The following is a 20,653-nucleotide window of genomic DNA, read 5'->3' on the forward strand; positions in this document are numbered from 1 at the left end:
TGTGTGTGTGTGTGTGTGTGTGTGTGTGTGTGTGTGTGTGTGTGTGTATTACCTGGAAGTCATTGACGGAGGGCGCACTGTGCTGGGTGGTGCGGCGACAGTGCCACTGGCGGAGTGTATTGCGTGTTTCAGAGCTGAGTACACGAGCTGCTTGCTCCTCTTGGAAGTTCCTAATGAGGGACATGGCTCCGTACGCACTGGTCAGGTAGTATCCACCTGGAACAAGACAGGAGAGAGGAGGGTCAAACATCTCTGCAGCCTGACACTGCAACAGCGGTCAATGACAATCGATATTTAGTTTATTTGAACTTTACAATTTACAATAAAATGAAAGGGAAAGTTTAGGAAGGAAGGAAATGCATGTAAAGCAGATAGATGTGTGCTGTACCTTCTCCATGCAGCAGAGAAGGATCCAGAACCTCCATCATGTAGAGGATCTCGTTGTCTAGTTGAGGCATGTCACACTGGGCCAACACATAGGTCAGCATGGGCAGGAAGTCATCTGCCCCATACAGACAACCTGAGACACACACACACACACACAGCATTGGTATTAGCTGTCATCAAGAACGCGAGGTCTTGCAGGTGAATCAAAGCTGGGACTGAGAGACAGAAAAACAGCTTCCATCTCAAGGCCATCAGACTTAAATAGCCATCATTAGCCGTCCTCCTCCACCCAGCACCCTGCCCTGAACTTAGTCACTTTCACTAGACGCCTACCACCCGATAACTCAACCCTGCACCTTAGAGGCTGCTGCTTTATGTACATAGACATGGGATCATTGGTCACTTTAATAGTGTTTACATAATGTTTTACTCATTTCATACCATCTTACTGTATTCTAGTCAATGCCATCCTATTCAACTATTGCTGTGTATATATACACACACTATTCTATCCTACGTATTCTACAGATATACTAAATATTCTATCCAAATACTGTCCATAATGTCTATATATCACACACATATACACATTTATACTCCGGACTCCGACATTGCTTGTCCTAATATTTCTTAAATCCATTATTTTACACTACTGCACTTTTGGAGCTTGGAACACAAGCATTTTGCTACACCCGCAATAACATCTGCTAAATATGTGTATGTGACAAATAACATTTTATTTGAGAGTCGGTGTGTGTATGCGCATGCATCTACACTGAGTTTACAAACACTAGGAACACCTTCCTAATATTGAGTTGCACCCAGTCCCCTTTTGCCCTCAGAACAGCCTCAATTTGTTGGGAATGGACTCTACAAGGTGTCGAAAGCGTTCCACAGGGATGCTGGCTTATGTTGACTCCAATACTTCCCACAGTTGTGTAAAGTTGGCTGGATGTCCTTTGGGTGGTGGACCATTCTTGACACATTTGGGAAACTGTTGAGCTGTAAAAACCCAGCAGCGTTACAGTTCTTGACACTCAAACCCATGTGCCTGGCACCTACTACAATACCAGGTTCAAAGGCACTTCACCATCTGAATGGCACACATACACAATCCATGTCTCAAGGCTTGAAAAGCCATCTTTAACCTGTCTCCTCCCCTTCATCTACACTGACTTGAAGTGGATTTAACAAGTGACATCAATAAGGGATCATAGCTTTCACCTGGTCAGACTGTCATGGAAAGAGCAGGTGTTCCTAATGTTTTGTACCCTCTGTGTACACTGTATGTGTGTATACACACACACACACACACACACACACACACACACACACACACACACACACACACACACACGTGATTGGTCTTGTTTATGCATACGCATGTTACTACGTACCTGATTTGTGCTCCATGATGGTATAGATGAGTTTACATACGCGCAGCAGCATGGTCACCTTCTTCTGAGGTGAATAGAGTTTACACATGGTGTGAAACTTGTGCCGGATTTTCTCTATGTTAACTGGATCCGGAGGGAAGGCGTTGACCACACCCATTTCATGGGGCTGCCGGGCCTTGGCCAATGAGAGGTTCTCCTTGAGCTCCTGCCACGCCCCGTTGCGGACCTGGAACTCCTGGAGGGCCGCCCCCACCACACCTTTCAGGGGCTTCAAGACTATCTTATGCATGGCTTTTTCTAGGACATAGTCTGTATGGAGGAGAGAGGGAGAAAGAGACTATTATTTTGACAGCAAATACTGAAATGGCACCATCCATCTGTATGATTAATGAATTGCAAAAGTCTTACTCGATTCCTGGTTGCAGTAGGAGTGGGATTCAATCCATATCATGTCATAAAGACATTATGTAGACCTCAGCTTTACAAGCTTACTCAAAGAGTGGCTAATAGGAGCCATGATATCATAATACACACAGGATAAATGCAGACAGGGAATCCAAACCACAGAGCTGAATAAGCCCCACAGAGAGAGATCGTACTGACTGTGCAGTGGAATGGGGCAAACTCAGCAGATTATACTGAAGACATCTGCAGACTGAGCCACAGCTTCCTCCAACACTGAATATTCAACTCGTTCCCTAATTCTCTCGACTCACTCAACACCCACTTTTCTTTCTTTCCTATCCCATCTGCCAGATTGTCAAAGGCGAGTCTCTGGTCCCAAGCATTTGTTATCTAAACTTCTCAAAAGTTATGACTCAGTCTCTGAATGTGCGTATCAACAAGTCCTTCTTCCTCGTTCCGTAAGTCAAGATCAGCAACACATTTCCTTGTAGGTGTTACATCACTGTATCATTATCAAAAGCATTGTATAAAAAATACTGATATTTTCCAGTAAGCAGTATAACTACCGAAACAGATTAAACCAGACTTGACACATCACTGGCAATCAGACTTCAAAGCACACATGTCAACTTGGATATCACCCTGTCATCTTTTATGAAGTCAGCCTCTCTCTGTCTCTGTCGCTTCCCTGTCTTTTCCATGCAGAGGTAGAGCACGTCTGGCATCCTATAGTTCTGTTAAAGTGGTTAAAAGCCCTGGAATGCAGTGCTAGCATTTCAAGACCTCAGGCCTGCAGTTGGGCTCAGCACATGAGTTTTCCAGTGGGAGCACATATGTACAGACACACGCAAGCAAAATCCCCTGTGCCCTTTGTTTTTGCATGCATGTTTTTCCCACTTTCGCTGGACTTGGTCTTTAAACACTGTGCCTCCAGTTACTGTACAGGTACTGCTCATAACTCTGGTCATTAGCACTGTGGAATGTAATAACATGTAACCATGGAGTGGTTGCATGTAATCCTGTAGTGTAGGCCTACTAATGCAGTGGTTACACCGGCCTAACTGTATGGCTTATAGGCTATAGACATGCTAGATGTGTAGATGTTGGCAGTGTGTGTGGGCATTAGTAGGGCTGGGAATTGCCAGGGACATCACAATATTATCACGATACTTAGGTGCCGATATGATATGAATTGCGATTTGATGCTGTGATTTTGAAGGTTCCAAACACATTGCTCACCATATGTCTGCTGCAGAGGGACAAGAGAGCCATGAGAAAATAAGTTTGATCAGTCAAAAAAAGTGCTGAAAATGAATCAGCTCCCTATTTAAAAAGAAGATGGAGAACAAGGTATGAAGGAAAATACTGGAGTTTCGGAACAGCCAACTGGCGTAAAAATAATATTGTGATAGTCAAAACTATACAATATATCGTCAAAAAATAATATCCCGATATGACTATATAGATTTTTCCCCCCATCACTAGTCTGTAAAGAAGTTGGAGGTCAATGTGTGCAAACAGTATTGCTTCTCTCCTCGCCCCAACCTGGGCTTGAACCAGGGACCCTCTGCACACCAACAATAGTCACCCTCTTAAGCATAATTACCTATTGCTACACAAAATCTGTGTGAAGCAAGGGAAACAACTACTTCAAGGTCTCAGTGTGAGTGATGTCAACAATTGAAACGCTACTAGCGTGCACCGCTAACTAGCTAGCCATTTCACACCGGTTACACCTACAGTAAGTGATGAGTTGTATGGTGTGACAGAGGGGACAGATAGACACAGAGGAGCAAGCCCACTTAGGAATGAGTTAGCGTCAGCCAAGGTCACGCACTTATTTATAGTTAGGCTACTTTCCAACCACACAAACATGCAGTTTGTACTATCTGAGAGGGCCCTTCCACTTCCAATAAACATCCTCCCTCGCCCCTAATCTCACTCAGAACATCCTCCCTGCACAGCTTCCGCGCGGACCTGAGTTATGTACTGTTATGTACAGGCAAGTAGACAAACAGGCAGACAGACAGGCAGAGCTGGAGAGGAGAAGTGAATCCATTCCCACATCCAACACTGATCGTGCCATCACAGTGACATATAGCCTCAATGTGCGTCACAGAGCAGCAAACACACACGGGCGCACACATGCAGCGCAAACATTCCATTTGGAATTGGGCAATAGCGTCTCCCTTCCGCAAACTTCTCACAAACAGAGCTTCAGAACATTATATTGCGCAACTTGGCACTGAGCATAGAAAATAAAGCAAATGAAGGGAAAAAACCTGCCGTGTGGGTTTAAGAGACAAGGGTCCTTATTCTCCCCCCCTCCTCCGCTCTCCATGCTCTTTCCTCACACACCCAGAGACACATGCGAGTGTTGAACACAAAAAGAAAGAGGGAGAGAAAAAGAGGGAGAGCTATTTAGGGGCATGCAATAAAGGTTTTATCTGTGATTGGAGGAGTGGGAGAGATTACTTCATTGTTGCTTACAGAAGTACGAGATAGCAGACCCGCTCTCAGGGATGGCCAACCCTGGAGATTTTTACAACTTACTTGTGGAATAATGTCCAAGGCTCTCTAAAATGAGATGAATTGGTGCCTATAGGGCAATTCAAAAGACTGATTGGGGACCTTTTTAGTGAAGAATGTTTTTTTCTAAGATTGTGTTTTGCTTTTCGTGTAATGGTATATATATATATATATTGATGTGTAGATTTGACACAGGACTCATCTCAGCCTGACTCTCTGTCAAAATAAAAAAGGTAAAAAATATATAATCCTAACCACAATGGCCAGCTCACACACACATGCGTACAGACTTGCGCACTGAGCTGCTCTCGCCCCGTCTATAGGCATACACAGTCTAGTCCAGTTCGTATATTTCCAGATCTGATCGTTTTTTAAATATTTTCTTTAGCTGTTTGGTTGTCTCAATGTCAACTAATTACCCATTTCAAAGATGACAATGGAACAACTTTGAAGTTCAATGTACATTTTTACTGTGACGTCTAGCAAATTAGCAATGGTTAATCAGCATCTGATGTCCAATAGTTGCAGAAATGTTGTATAACAGTAAAAACGCACATATTTGCACACACCCCTCCCCACTCACCAATTTGGTCCTCTGGGATGAGTGACTCGATGGGGGGGTCCAGCTCAGAGCTCTGCCGTAGGTAGCTCTTCATCTGGGTGATGAAGTGGCGTAGCGTCTGCAGCAGCTCCAGCCCTGAGGCGTGGCACTGCCAGGCCTGGCAGCCCCCTCCCTCCTGCAGGAAGCTCAGGTAGTCCTGCACCAGGCAGCCAAAGTACGAGCCCTTATCCCTGGACAGCTCCAGGACTCTCCGTATGGCCCGTTTCTCAGGGGTTAGGAGAGAGCTGAACACCCCACTCATCTTACGGAAGTGGCCCCTGAGGGCCTGCTGGATGACCATGGCCCCGGCACTGGCTCGTCGTTTGGTGCGCAGCCCGGGAGGGGTGATGGTCAGGTCCTGGTCTTGGTCGTTCTCCACGCTCACTCCAAAGACTGCTTCGTCTTCATCATCATCATCTTCCTCCATGCTGCTGTAGGGGTGGGTGAGGGGCAGCACCAGGTTATTGGTGGTGGGTGGGCTGGGTTCAGCGAGTGGGGGGAAGAAGCCCTGGGAGAAGTCTACTGAGTCGGTGGAGTCGTCGGTGGAAATGCTCATGTCGCTCAGGCGCTGGATGCAGTCCTCTTCTCTTCCGCCTCTTCCTCTTCTTCCACTTCCTCCTCCTTCCTCTCGGCAGGAGAGGGCTTGGTCTTGAGTGGACGGGCTGTTTCCCTCTGTGTTGTCATCGGTGGTGGTGGTGTTTCTCAGTGACCGCTTAGCCAGACTGAGAGCTATGGCATTCTCAATAGTCTGGTCATCGAGAGCAAGACGGCAGTCGACGTTGCTTGGGGAGGAGAGGGACAGGGGGATAGAGATGGGGGTACTGATGCTGCGCTTCTTGGGAGGGGAGGAGGAGAGGAAAGAGGAGGAGAGGAAAGATGAGGAAGGGCTGATGCTGAGAGAGGAGCCCAGGCGGGAGAGAAGGCCACTGCCCTTCCTCTCTCCCACCCTCTCCTTCTCTTTGGGGGGGTTGATCCAGGATATCTTCTCAGGCATGCTGCGCTGGCGTTGAGGGGAGGCAGGGCGACGGGGGGCACAGTAGGGAGGTGGGGGGCGAGGAGGTGGCGGGAGGGAAACTCTGTTAGCCTGGCTCACGCTGCCACAGCTGTGATGATGCTGGGTGCTGTTGCCAGGGCTATCACTCTGAGGGCTGTCGCTATGGGGTTGAGGGCTGTCTTTAAGTCGCTCTGGGTTGCTGGTACAGTGCTGTTGTTGTACTTGTACAGTTGTAGCTGTACTGCTATTGTTTAGGTGCTGGGGGTTGTTGTTATTGTGGCTGGTGTAGGAGGGAAAGGTGTGGTTGCCACCCTCTGGGTGGTGAACCTTTAGGAAGAGGGGGTTGATGAAGCAGAGAGCCCCGTTGGACTGGGAACACTTCAGCTGGGACGGGGTGCGGGTAACCAGGGGGGTGTAAACGGATCTCTGCCTCAGGCTAGGTGATTGGTCGTGGGTGGTTGTCCTGGACAACGAGGAGAGAGAACTCCTCCTGCGGCACCGCTCAGAGTCCCAGAACCCTGCAGGAGAGAGAGAGAGGTTCAAACACTACAACAGCAACATTACTGTAACATAACACTAACATTACATTATCATCATGCCAATATTATTTCTATGTTGCCCTAACTCACAATAACATTACCGGTCAAACACTGCCAGAGTCAGCCTGATATTACACAACAGAAAAACATAAGGGTAACATGATACTGTAATATTAAACATGTTTAAGGGAGGGTTCAGGATTTTGTCAATGGCTCCCTTTATATACCTCCCCAGTATCAGATGAATTTGTGGATACCATTTTGATGTCTCTGTGTTCAGTTTGAAGGAAGTTGCTAACATGCTTTAGCGCAATGACGAAGTCTACAGGAACAGCCAGCATTGGCTCGGGAAACTACCTGTAACCTCCTTCACCCGTCATTCAGGGCAGGTGGGGCTCGCCACTGATCTGCTCCAGTATGAAGGAGACCATGTTTGTATGAGGCTTTATTAACTAAATTATTATTCTTTTTTTTACAAACTGATGACACATAATGCCAAAATAACATGAAAAACAGGCAACAACAAAAATATAATATATTATTTATTATGTTATTTTGGCATTTATGTCACATATCAGCTTGCAAACAATGTAATTTATTTTTTAATCATTGAGTTAAAAAGATGGTCTCTTTTTTGCTTTCTTAAGGTAGCTCCAAAATGCAGGTGTTTCAGCCTAGATCAAGTGCTTTCGGTGGTGGTGCAGCCAGCAGAATATACGGAGTGTAGGGGCTGGTAATGTTCTCTAGTTGCGCCGTGATTGGCTCAGTGTTCTGTCACTCATGGGGACCCTACATCACCGCAAAATCCATTGGACATAAACATTACACAACAAGTTCGAAATTCCAAATTCAACAATGAGTGGTTTGGAAGGAATCAGTGACTAACTGAAAGCATTGCAAATGCTATTCAGTGGAGTGGGTGTGTTGTCCAAATCTGGGTTTAAGGGTCTCTTTTCCAAGTTTAAAAGGATAAACATTCAACATTGGCCTTGCTGTCAATCCAGCATGACTTCTGCCGCGTTCAAGACAACTGGAAACTCGGAACTAGGAAATCTCTGACTTCTGTGAATTCAAGACAACTGGAAACTCGGGGGGGGGGGGGGGGGGGGGGGGGGGAACTAGCTCCGACTGGGAAAATACGTTTGAATGGTCATCCAACTCGGAATTGTAAGTCGGAAACTCAGGCCTCTTCCCAGAGCTCCGACCTGAAGATCACTGACGTTGTGATTCGACCTCGTTTTTTTCCCCGAGTTCCCAGTTGTCTTGAAAGCACCATAAATCCAGAGAACGCCAGACTTTGATAACAAAGTTTGATGACAACATTTGCCCACGAAGGACCTCCTGTGAGTCCTAAATATATTGTATGCTACTGCATAAATTATGTAATATGCCAGGTAGATGTATACTGTAGCTAAAACTGTAATACTAAGTGTATGTTGTGTAGTAAACTGTTAGTAACCCATGTGCCTCACCCTAATAATTGACATGCTAAAATATCCACTAGAGCAGATGCATACAAATGGAAAGGTATCGAGAAATTAATCTGACTGGGGAAGTGGATAAATCCTGAACTATCCATTTTAAAAACGGAGGCTACAATAGCCCGATAATAACACTGATACAGCTAAGTTACTGAAAAAGTAGGCACAACAATGCCAATACACATCAACGTTACACCATCGAGTCAATTAAGCTACTGTTATCATACCACGTTACCAATGCCTATTACCTACGTCACATATTAATACGCGTTGAAAATAAATACAGCCATACCTGCATAATGCCAACGCAGTAACGTTCCAATCAGTACGATATAACGTTAACCATAAAGGACTAACGAAGAACAGCGCTGGACACCACTGTACACAGACAGCAACTTCGCAACCAAAGCCATATACCAAACAATGATACTCTATGACAGAACTAAACCTACTGCTATACGAGACACGTCCAACTGAAGAGCTCATACATCAGTGCTGTACTAGACTGAGAAAACTCACTCTGTAGAACAATAAAATACACAAAGCCGTACCAGACACAGCCAAAGTCACATCACAATGTAAGAGCAAACATTGACTTACTGTACTCACAGAAGACAAAGACCAGCTCTGATTTTAGTTTACCGTAGTTTTAGTAGTGTGACAACTTTAGAGCACACTGCTGCCTCTGTCCAGCCTTGCTGTCGTGTCTCACACACACGGATTGTGTTATGACTCACACATGCTAATAAGTGCGTGGGGGCGGGCTGTCAACAGAGCATTCTCTCCTCCCCCAGTCACCCCCCCACTCAAAGTTTTTCCTACCCAACTCCTCCAGACTTCTTTTGCTTGACTGGTTTTCGTTATTCTTTCATTAAGCAGCTCTCCATTTTTGTTAATCAGTTACCTTTACAGTCCATTTTTGTGCCTTGTCAACAATAGCACAGTGGCATTTAATCTGATATTTCTTGTGTTCTGGAAAATATTGTTATTGATAAAAGTTTGAGAAGTGTCAGCAGCATAGCACGATGCATCCCAACGCTGGCAAGGATCTGAAGTTAAGCAGGGATAGATGGGAGACGAGAGGTGGTATTGGAGGGCCAGTAAAGGACACTCTTTCCTCTGGCCTTAAAGGACAACTGCCCCTTAGAACCGATTTCTCTGGTTGTAAACAGCCTGTGTGGCATCGATATGAGTCAGAAACAATGTGTGTCAAAATTGACTACAAAGTGTAAATAGGATAATTTTGGTCATAAAGTCACATCCAAAATTGAGTTTGGCAAGTGAATGCATCATGATTTAAGGGGGTTATTTTAGATTACAATTATATCAACAATTCATGCCCCCTTTTGCCTATTAACATGATCGTGGAACCATGTTTTCTGGGAAAAGACTGGGGTCGTTTGCTTTGCATGGCCCGATGCCCTGGGCAGGCAGAGACCTCTCCTTAGGAAGACTAATGGAATGGTTTTAAAGGAGCAAACCCACCTACCTGGCAAATCTGGCCATGCAAAACAAGTTCAGACAACCGTGTATCTTTGGCAGTAGCTTCAAGTGCAATGCACATATTGATCGGAAAATAGTTATTCTAGTGAATATGGTCTTCCGTAAAGTTGTTCAATCATATGGCCAGGATCTGGATTACATCAAACTCAATCTCCACGTTTGAACGTGTATCTAGTGCCTGGTGTTGTTGATGACAGCGAGTTGTTTACACTAGCTACATTATTGGATAATGCTAGCGAGTTGCAAGGTGTTGGAGAACAAGTGTCTCATGAAACACATTCCAGACACTGGTTCTTGCCATCTTGGCATAACTGTGATTTGACAGAAATATTCACTAGCAAATATTAGATAGGCTGTTCAGGAATCTTATGGCTTGGGGGTAGAAGCTGTTGAGAAGCCTCTTGGACCTAGACTTGGTGTTCCAGTACCGATTGCCGTGAGGTAGCAGAGAGAACAGTCTATGACTAGGGTGGCTGGAGTCTTTCCTCTGACACCGCCTGGTATAGAGGTCCGGGATTGCAGGAAGCTTGGCCCGGTTATGTACAGGGCCGCACACACTACCCTCTGTAGTGCCTTGCGGTCAAAGGCCGAGCTGTTGCCATACCAGGCAGTGATGCAACCCATCAGGATGCTCTCGATGGTGCAGTTGTAGAATCTTTTGCCAAATCTTTTCAGTCTCCTGAGGGAAAATAGGTTTTGTCGTGCCCTCTTCACTGCTGTCTTGGTGTGCTTGGACCATATTAGTTTGTTGGTGATGTGGACGCCAATGAACTTGAAGCTCTCAACCTGCTCCACTGCAGCCCCATCCATGAGAAGGGGGGGGCGTGCTCGGTCCTCCTTTTCCTGTAGTCCACAATCACCTCCTTTGTCTTGATCACATTGAGGGAGAGGTTGTTGTCCTTGCACCACATGGTCAGGTCTCAGACCTCCTCCCTATAGGCTGTCTCATAGTTGTCAGTGATCAGGCCTACCAGTGTTGTGTCATCAGCAAATTTAATGATGGTGTTGGAGTCGTGCCTGGCCTTGCAGTCATGAGTGATTTTAGCTCATTTGTTGTGATTGAATGGCAAATAAACAACCACGTGAAACCACACCCCGAAGACAACTCTTTTGCCTTCATTCATGGCCGCTTGCATTTCTTAATGAGCATTGATGAAAAAACGACGCCAAATCAAGAAGTGCAGTTCTCCGTTAAGATCAAATCCCAATGCCCCTGTTGTGAACATAAAATAATGTAGAAAGTCACTTGTCTTGGATGAAAATCACACATTCATCCCTAAAGTCTGAATAATAACTGTTGTCTGCGAGGGGTGAACTTGTTGCATCTAAAATCCTGTCTCGCAGGTTACACACCTGAGGCACTGGGAGGGTGTGGCCTAACGGGGAAACGTTCTGGTTTAAAAAACTGTCACCTGGGAAAATCTAGTTTGAGCTGAGGAATATGAAGCGAGTGAAACCTGAAATACAGGCAGATGATGACAGAGTGAATAAATACTGCCAAAGTTCAACATCATGGTAAAGAGAAATGTCTGCTTATGGTTCACTGCTTGAAAAACGTACTTATCAAGCATCTGCTAGTATGTCCAACAAATGTGCACTTCCTTTTCAATCATGCTCAACTTCTGCTGGTCTGTTAACCAGACAAATGGTTGAATAGATAGAATGAAAGAAAGTCTACTTTCTCTGAAGCATAGATAGACACAGCCCAACTGTATTGAAATCAGACCCACATCAAGGGTACCGATCTAGACGTCAGAACTGAGCACTCGTGTCTTTTGTTATGTCCAAAGCCATGTTTCAGTGACGTGACATAGCCTACCTACACACGGCTCATAGAGCATGGTCACCTATATGAACGTCATTAAAATCCATGTGAACCTTCAGTGATGCGCATCTACCTCAACACACACACAAACCCAAGCATTGTTTAAGTCTCAATGCGGTCTCCTCACGTTAATCAGAGGGAAAAGCTACACAGTGGGCCTGTTGTGTGTGAAGATCACTCGAAACCACACCAAAGGAAGCATGTTATCAAATCAGTGTGTCACCGAGGCTAGTATAGGGCCTATACATTGGCTCTTTCAGAGGCAGTGCGACATTACAGCTTTGGCACAGAGAGAGCACATTGCACAGTGACTGAGTTAAAGGTCTAAGACCCCAGTGAGGCCTACTCGTGGTTCCAGGGCCCCAATGCTCCCCTCATCATGTGCCTAGCAGCCACTGATTTGGGGCTCAGAGAGGCATTATTCCTATGGGTGACACACAGAGCTTTGGGCTTTTACTAATTTAACTTGGAGAATGTGGTTAAATGTGATTTACAAGAACAGCCTAAGGAAGAACATTTGCTTGGTTTTAAACAGAACGTGGGATTAGACCAAAAGTACTCACAAGACTTTTCTAAAGCGACTACAGTCAACTAGCATGACCATCCAGCTACAGAGTGAGGCTACACTTTTAATCTTCATGCTTCAGATATGCATTAAATCAATACAAATGTACAGTATCAGTCTAGTGGACATTCACCTGCTCCTAGCTTGGCCACCTCCTCCAAGTCTGTTGGCGTCCTGGCTGCAGAGATGGCTTCAGGAAGCTTTAGAGTGAATGGCAAGACATCCCTAAGAGAGAGGCAGACAGAGTCAATATGTGAGATGAATGAGAGAGAAAGAAAGAAAGAGTGAATTAATCCCTGTCCCATCTATCTATACACACACACAACCAGTCAAAAGTTTGGATGCACTTACTCATTCAAGGGTTTTTCTTTATTTTTAAAATTTTACACATTGTAAAATAATAGTGAGATCATCAAAACTCTGAAATAACACATTTGGAATCATGTAGTAACCAAAAAAAGTGTTAAACAAATCCAAATATATTTGAGATTCTTCAAAGTAGCCACCCTGTGCCTTGACAGCTTTGCACACTTGGCATTCTCTCAACCAGCTTCATGAGGTAGTCACCTGGAATGCATTTCAATTAACAGGTGTGCCTTGTTAAAAGTTAATTTGTGAAATGTCTTTCCTTCTGAATGCGTTCGAGACAATCAGTTGTGTTGTGACAAGGTGGGGTGGTATACAGAAGATAGCCCTATTTGGTAAAAGACCAAGTCCATATTATGCCAAGAACAGCTCAAATAAGCAAAGAGAAACAAAAGTCCATCATTACTTTAAGACATGAAGGTCAGTCAACCTGGAACATTAAGAACTTTGAAAGTTTCTTCAAGTGCAGTCACAAAAACCATCAAGCGCCATTGTAGTTAACTCAGTAGCGGTGCTTGGGTAAATCACTGGGGAAGCCAAGCCAGAAAAAGCCAAGCTAGACAATAACAATTTAGGAAAGGGCCAATTTAAGCTAGCTAGCCACTGGAGGACAACACAACAAGCTGCCACAATAGGAGTGACGACAAATCCAAACTGGCTTCCCTTGACACTTTTTTGGTGCGCCAGGAAAATGTTAATTGCTTAACTTGGGTCAAATGTTTCGGGTAGCCTTCCACAAGCTTCCCACAATAAGTTGGGTGAATTTTGGCCCATTCCTCCTGACAGAGCTGGTGTAACTGAGTCAGGTTTGTAGGCATCCTTGCTCACACACGCTTTTTCAATTCTGCCTACAAATTTATGGGATTGAGGTCAGGGCTTTGTGATGGCCACTCCAATACCTTGACTTTGTTGTCCTTAAGCCATTTTGACACAACTTTGGAAGTATGCTTGGGGTCATTGTCCATTTGGAAGACCCATTTGCGACCAAGCTTTAACTTCCTGACTGATGTCTTGAGATGTTGCTTCAATATATCCACATCATTTTTCTTCCTCATGAAGCCATCTATTTCGTGAAGTGCACCAGTCCCTCCTGCAGCAAAGCACCCCCACAACATGATGCTGCCACCCCCATGCTTCACGGTTGGGATGGTGTTCTTCGGCTTGCAAGCTTCCCCATTTTTCCTCCAAACAATAACAATGGTCATTATGGCCAAACAGTTCTATTTTTTTTTTCATCTGACCCTATGACATTTCTCTAAAAAAGTACAAATCTTTGTCCTCATGTGCAGTTGCAAACTGTAGTCTGGCTTTTTATGGCGGTTTTGGAGCAGTGGCTTCTTCCTTGCTGAGCGGCCTTTCAGGTTATGTTGATACAGGACTCGTTTTACTGTGGATATATACTGCTCAAAGAAATAAAGGGAACACTTAAACAACACAATGTAACTCCAAGTCAATCACACTTCTGTGAAATCAAACTGTCCACTTAGGAAGCAACACTGATTGACAATACATTTCACATGCTGTTGTGCAAATGGAATAGACAACAAGTGGAAATTATAGGCAATTAGCAAGACTCCCCCAACAAAGGAGTGGTTCTGCAGGTGGTAACCACAGACCACTTCTCAGTTCCTATGCTTCCTGGCTGATGTTTTGGTCACTTGAATGCTGGCGGTGCTTTCACTCTAGTGGTAGCATGAAACGGAGTCTACAACCCACACAAGTGGCTCAGGTAGTGCAGCTCATCCATGATGGCACATCAATGCGAGCTGTGGCAAGAAGGTTTGCTGTGTCTGTCAGTGTAGTGTCCAGAGCATGGAGGCCCTACCAGGAGACAGGCCAGTACATCAGGAGACGTGGAGGAGGCCGTAGGAGGGCAACAACCCAGCAGCAGGACCGCTACCTCCGCCTTTGTGCAAGGAGGAGCAGGAAGAGCACTGCCAGAGCCCTGCAAAATGACCTCCAGCAGGCCACAAATGTGCATGTGTCTGCTCAAACGGTCAGAAACAGACTCCATGAGGGTGGTATGAGGGCCCGACATCCACAGGTGGGGGTTGTGCTTACAGCCCAACACCGTGCAGGATGTTTGGCATTTGCCAGAGAACACCAAGATTGGCAAATTCGCCACTGGCGCCCTGTGCTCTTCACAGATGAAAGCAGGTTCACACTGAGCACATGTGACAGACGTGACAGTCTGGAGACGCCGTGGAGAACGTTCTACTGCCTGCAACATCCTCCAGCATGACCGGTTTGGCGGTGGGTCAGTCATGGTGTGGGGTGGCATTTCTTTGGGGGGCCGCACAGCCCTCCATGTGCTCGCCAGAGGTAGCCTAACTGCCATTAGGTACCGAGATGAGATCCTCAGACCCCTTGTGAGACCATATGCTGGTGCGGTTGGCCCTGGGTTCCTACTAATGCAAGACAATGCTAGACCTCATGTGGCTGGAGTGTGTCAGCAGTTCCTGCAAGAGGAAGGCATTGATGCTATGGACTGGCCCGCCCGTTCCCCAGACCTGAATCCAATTGAGCACATCTGGGACATCATGTCTCGCTCCATCCACCAACGCCACGTTGCACCACAGACTGTCCAGGAGTTGGCGGATGCTTTAGTCCAGGTCTGGGAGGAGATCCCTCAGGAGACCATCCGCCACCTCATCAGGAGCATGCCCAGGCATTGTAGGGAGGTCATACAGGCACCTGGAGGCCACACACACTACTGAGCCTCATTTTGACTTGTTTTAAGGACATTACATCAAAGTTGGATCAGTCTGTAGTGTGGTTTTCCACTTTAATTTTGAGTGTGACTCCAAATCCAGATCTCCATGGGTTGATAAATTGGATTTCCATTGATTATTTTTGTGTGATTTTGTTGTCAGCACATTCAACTATGTAAAGAAAAAAGTATTTAATAAGATTATTTCATTCAGATCTAGGATGTGTTATTTTAGTGTTCCCTTTATTTTTTGAGCAGTGTAGATACTTTTGTACCGGTTTCCTCCAGCATCTTCACAAGGTCCTTTGCTGTGGTTCTGGGATTCATTTGCACTTTTCGCACCAAAGTACGTTCATCTCTAGGAAACAGAACGCGTCTCCTTCCTGAGCGGTATGACTGCTGCGTGGTCCCATGGTGTTTGTACAGATGAACGTGGTACCTTCAGGGGTTTGGAAATTGCTCCCAAGGATGAACCAGACTTGTGGAGGTCTACAATTTGTTTTCTGAGGTCTTGGCTGATTTCTTTTGATTTTCCCATGATGTCAAGCAAAGAGGCACTGAGTTTGACGGTAGGCCTTGAAATACATCCACAGGTACACCTCCAATTGACTCAAATGATGTCAATTAGCCTATCAGAAGCTTCTAAAGCCATGACATCATTTTCTGGAATTTTCCAAGCTGTTTAAAGCTTGGAATTGTGATACAGTGAATTATAAGTAAAATAATCTGTCTGTAAACAATTGTTGGAAAAATTACCCGTGTCATGCACAAAGTAGATGTCCTAACTGACTTGCCAAAACTATAGTTTGTCAACAAGACATTTGTGGAGTGGTTGAAAAATTAGTTTTAATGACTCCAACCTAAGTGTATGTAAACTTCCGACTTCAACTGTAGATGGCCTACACATAGAGACAGAGGGGCGCTGTTTCACTCACTCGAATGCTTTCTCCGATGAGATACTGTACATTCAGCCTCTTGCGAATGTAAGGAAAATCATGAAATACAGAGAGATGAAAAATGCATGTTTTTTTCTTGGTACATTTTTGCGAGAAGCCTGGCTTCCCTTGGCATCCATGAATACACGCCACTGAATTAATTAACAGGTTTCTGCGCTGAAATAGCTGAAATATTTGCTTAAGTGAAAACTACAACTCCCTTCTGCCCAGTGTCCCATATAGTTTGACTTCATTTCTCTCATAAATTGGATTTCTCTGTAGAAAAACAGCATGTTGGTCTCACAAAAAACCCAAACAATATGTAGTTAAAGTAATTGAACCGTCGGTCAATTAGTTGTTTAATAACCCCCCCCCCCCTCAAATAATTGCTCAACACTAGTAATTGGAATTGTTATAGTGCAGACTAGACTGACAATGATAGTTTGAAGAAAACAGTGTAATAGTTTCATATAACATGAACTGATGAGGTGGCCAGTAAATGCTATTCTCTGAACTTCAACTGATTCAGGTTCTTTCAGTACCCTCTGGGCTCCATGTGTTTGTCTTCAAAAGGAATAGGTGATTTATAGCTGGGATGAGAAAGGTACAGTTTTTGTGGGGTGTGTATGTGTGTGTGTTACCTGCTGATGCAGCAGAAAGCCACAAGATGAAACAGGTTTGCAAAGCTGAGGCCCGATCCCTCCAAGGAGAATGCTGTGGAGAAATTTATATTTAAGGAACCGTGAGACATTTCCATAGGCTATTCCCATAAATCAGAACAGCAATATTCCTAGACGAGAGAAGGAGTGATGTTTTCACTTGGGAACTACAGTGACATACCATACACACACAAGTTGCATTATCACAAGTAGTTAACTTATCACTGTTTCCCAATGTTATTCATTTCATTATGGTCTTCTGAGACACAACTTAATAGAAAAACTATTGCTCCCACGTTTGGGTCACTCTACTAAGACAACAGGGTACACATCTGGTGCCTTGCTGGTTCATTTGCCAAGGCAAGAAGAGGCAGACACAAAGGCAACTGCATACAACAAGTCTTTAATAACCCATAAACGTGTCCCAGATCTGGAAAAAAGGGATGGACGGAGAGAGAGAAAGAAAAAAAAAGTACATTTTAATAGAGATTGGGGTATGCCGGATGTGATAGAGATGGAAGGAAAGAAAGAGGTAGAGAGAGTGAGGGAGGGGGAGAGAATGTGTATTTACATTTAAGAGGGGAAATTGGGGAAGTGGGTTAAATCCAGACAGCAGACCAGCGAGCAGTCCTCATCTGTTACCTGAACTCCATTACTAATGCTTAACTTGGACGAATTCTGAGCTTGAGAAGAGCAACAGGATGTCAAAGTCTGCTGTGTAATGTCAAAACATTATGTCCACATTTACATAAAAGTACTCTACATTTGCACATTTCTAGCCTGGATACTTGACTCTTGCTGCATCAAACAGTACTCAAGTTAGCGGGGAAAAAAACAAAAATAACTTAAGATCAGCATCTACACTGAACAAAAATATAAACACAACATGGAACAATTTCAAAGCTTTTAATGAGTTACAGTTCATATAAGGAAATCAGTCAATTGAAATAAATAAATGCCTTAATCAATGGATTTCACAAGATGATCCCGCCGGTTGGATGTACTGCCAAATTATCTAAAACAACATTGGAAGCAGCTTATGATAGAGAAATGAACAATCAATTCTCTGGCAACAACTCTGGTGGACATTCTTGTAGTCAGCAGGCCAATTGCACGCTCCCTCATGCCGTTTAATCAGCTTCTTGATATGCCACACCTGTCAGGTGGATGGATTATCTTGGCAAAGAAAAAAAATGCTCAATAACAGGAATATAAACAAATGTGTGCACAAAATGTGAGAGAAATAAGCTTTTTGTGCGTACGGAAAATTTCTGGGATTTTTTATTTCAGCTCATGAAACTACCACTTTACATTTTGCGTTTATATTTTTGTTCAGCATACATTTGGACAATGTCACTACACTTCAACATGATTGTTCCATGGCTAAACAACGCCCAGTTAGCTGCCTAGCTCAGTGAGGCTTTTTGCAGGAGAGATGCGTGTGTTTTCCAGGCATTTGCCTACGCCTAGTACAACCGTTTACATATAATCGGAGAGCAAGCCGCAACAGGCCATCACACGTACCAGGCTGCATCACATTAAGAAACCATACAAAGTACCTGGTCAGCCATTTTCTGGGACAACACACCCAACAAATAGTTTAATCAGATTGTTCTATTCAACCCAAGATCATCAAAAGAGAGGCAGCTATATAAAGCCTGGTTTAAGAGTGAATCTTTGTGTGACTTAACTGCATAACACATAAATACGTTCACTAAGGAAGTATTGGGAAATAGGCTTGGGGAAACACCTAGTGCTTTTCATCGACCTCAGAGTAGAGAGAGAAGAGAATAATGTTGAGGCCCAGGTAGAGAAACACCACATACCGTACTGTGACAGAAGCACATCAACACTGGTGTTGATTTAGAAGGGAGGAAAACCCGAGGGGAAATTAGAGCAAAAGGGATATAATAGATTAAAATAGAATATTCAAATAATCAGAGGAAAAATACATGTGTGTTGAGACGCTTATAATAACAGGTCTACGGGGGATACATTTGGATGATAAAGATCCCTAATAGATAGGAATTGATAGACCATGTGCTTACTGTATTGCCACTCCTTCACAGGGAAATCTTTGACGGGTGTCTCAGAGTCCTGGTCCATCCGCAGAGAAATCACCTTCCTCTGCAGGGTAGTCAACTTTCTCACCAGAAACGTCTGCAGCCAGGGGGGAAAAAAAGCCCATTGAGAAGCACAGACATCAATAAAACCGTTGAAATGGAAAAATCAGACACTTCTGAAGTATGTGTCTCATTTAGTCCTCCATTGTGTGAGATTGTAAGGGTGTCTGTGTATTGTGAGGTTGTTGCATAAATAGGAGCTTCATTTTTATTTAACCAGAAAAAGAAACCCTTGAGGTTAGAAACCTTTTTGTGAGAGGGGCCTGGCAAGGAAGTAGTCAGTGTGTACATGCAACACAAGAGCACAATACATTAAAAACAGTCACGATAGTTATTTGCTTCTATCAGAGCTTTAAACTCAGCAAGCGATACACTCTCCTCCAGTTTTAAAGTATTTAGACAAAAGGAGAATTATAGGAACATTTATTTTTCCAATTTCATCCTGGCCTTAGGTACTGTGAAAGATAGTAGCAGCTGTTTGTGATGACCTTGTGAGGATCACAGATAAGTAGGAAATACTCCAAGCACTGCTTTGCACACAAAGATGTACCAGTGCATCAGCCTTCTCATAGGAAGAGAGGGACACTTCACCATGTCATATACACTGAGTGTACAAAACATTCGGAACACCTCATAATATTGGGTGGAACTCTTTTGCCCTCAGAGCAACCTCAATTTGTCAGGGCATGGACTCCACAAGGTGTGGAAAGCGTTCCACAGTGATGCTGGCCCATGTTAACTCCAATGCTTCCCACAGTTGTGTCAAGTTGGCTGGATGTCATTTGGGTGGGGGACCATTCTTGATACAGACGGGAAACTATTGAGCGTGAAAAACCCAGCAGCGTTGCATTTGTTGACACACTCAAATCGGTGCACTGGCACCAACTACCATACCCCGTTCAAAGGCACTTCAATATTTTGTCTTGCCCATTCACCCTCTGAATGGCACACATACACAATCCATGTCTCAATTGTCTCGAGGTTTGAAAATCCTTCTTTAACCCGTCTACTTTTCTTCAACTAGGGGGCAGTAGGTAGCCTAGTGGTTAGAGCGTTGGGCCAGTAACCAAAAGGTTGCTGGATCGAATCCCCGAGCTGACAATGTAAAATAAATCTGTTGTTCTACCCCTGAACAAGGCAGTTAACCCACTTCATTGTAAATAAGAATGTATTCTTAACTGGCTTGCCTGGTTGAATTTTAAAAAATCTACACTGACTGAAGTGGATTTAACAGGTGACATCAATAAAGGATCATATCTTTTACCTGGAAAATCTGTCATAGAAAGAGCATGTGTTCCAAATGTTTTTTTTACACTCAGTGGTTCTGAGTTCTGGGGGACGCAAGGGTCCGGCAGGGGGTACCTTAAGGAACTCAGTCAGGCGTTCAACTTGCTCCTGAAAGTTGCTCAAGGTGCAACTTCGAAATTGGGTTGTGCATCATCAGTTTTCTTCTTGTCATGTCAGTCATTGCAGACCTTCGAGAGCTATTTATAACTTTTTAGAAATATCCAGATCAACTAGCCCATGTCAGCTATCATTTTTTAGCCCATTGATTTTGTTGTTTGAGTCACTCAAATATCACATGAACACACATAAGACATGACAAAATGTGTAGAATTATAGGAAATATGAGT

The 20,653-nt window shown here is 44.3% G+C and overlaps 1 protein-coding gene across 3 annotated transcripts in view; it reads right to left on the minus strand.

Annotated features, from left to right (window-relative positions):
- Positions 1 to 20,653, minus strand: part of LOC115153196 (ras and Rab interactor 2) — a 49,774-nt gene that overhangs the window by 2,302 nt on the left and 26,819 nt on the right. For all 3 annotated transcript variants that reach the window (XM_029698387.1, XM_029698388.1, XM_029698389.1), the window contains 7 exons: positions 18,945 to 19,056; positions 16,879 to 16,951; positions 12,360 to 12,451; positions 5,302 to 6,831; positions 1,785 to 2,093; positions 389 to 520; positions 53 to 216 (listed from right to left, as the gene is read on the minus strand). In XM_029698387.1, the coding sequence (XP_029554247.1) occupies positions 53 to 216; positions 389 to 520; positions 1,785 to 2,093; positions 5,302 to 6,831; positions 12,360 to 12,451; positions 16,879 to 16,951; positions 18,945 to 19,056 (2,412 nt within the window). The remainder of the gene's footprint in view (positions 1 to 52; positions 217 to 388; positions 521 to 1,784; positions 2,094 to 5,301; positions 6,832 to 12,359; positions 12,452 to 16,878; positions 16,952 to 18,944; positions 19,057 to 20,653) is intronic.

This window comes from Salmo trutta, chromosome 18 (assembly GCF_901001165.1).
Source record: "Salmo trutta chromosome 18, fSalTru1.1, whole genome shotgun sequence".
NCBI classification, from domain to species: domain Eukaryota; kingdom Metazoa; phylum Chordata; class Actinopteri; order Salmoniformes; family Salmonidae; genus Salmo; species Salmo trutta.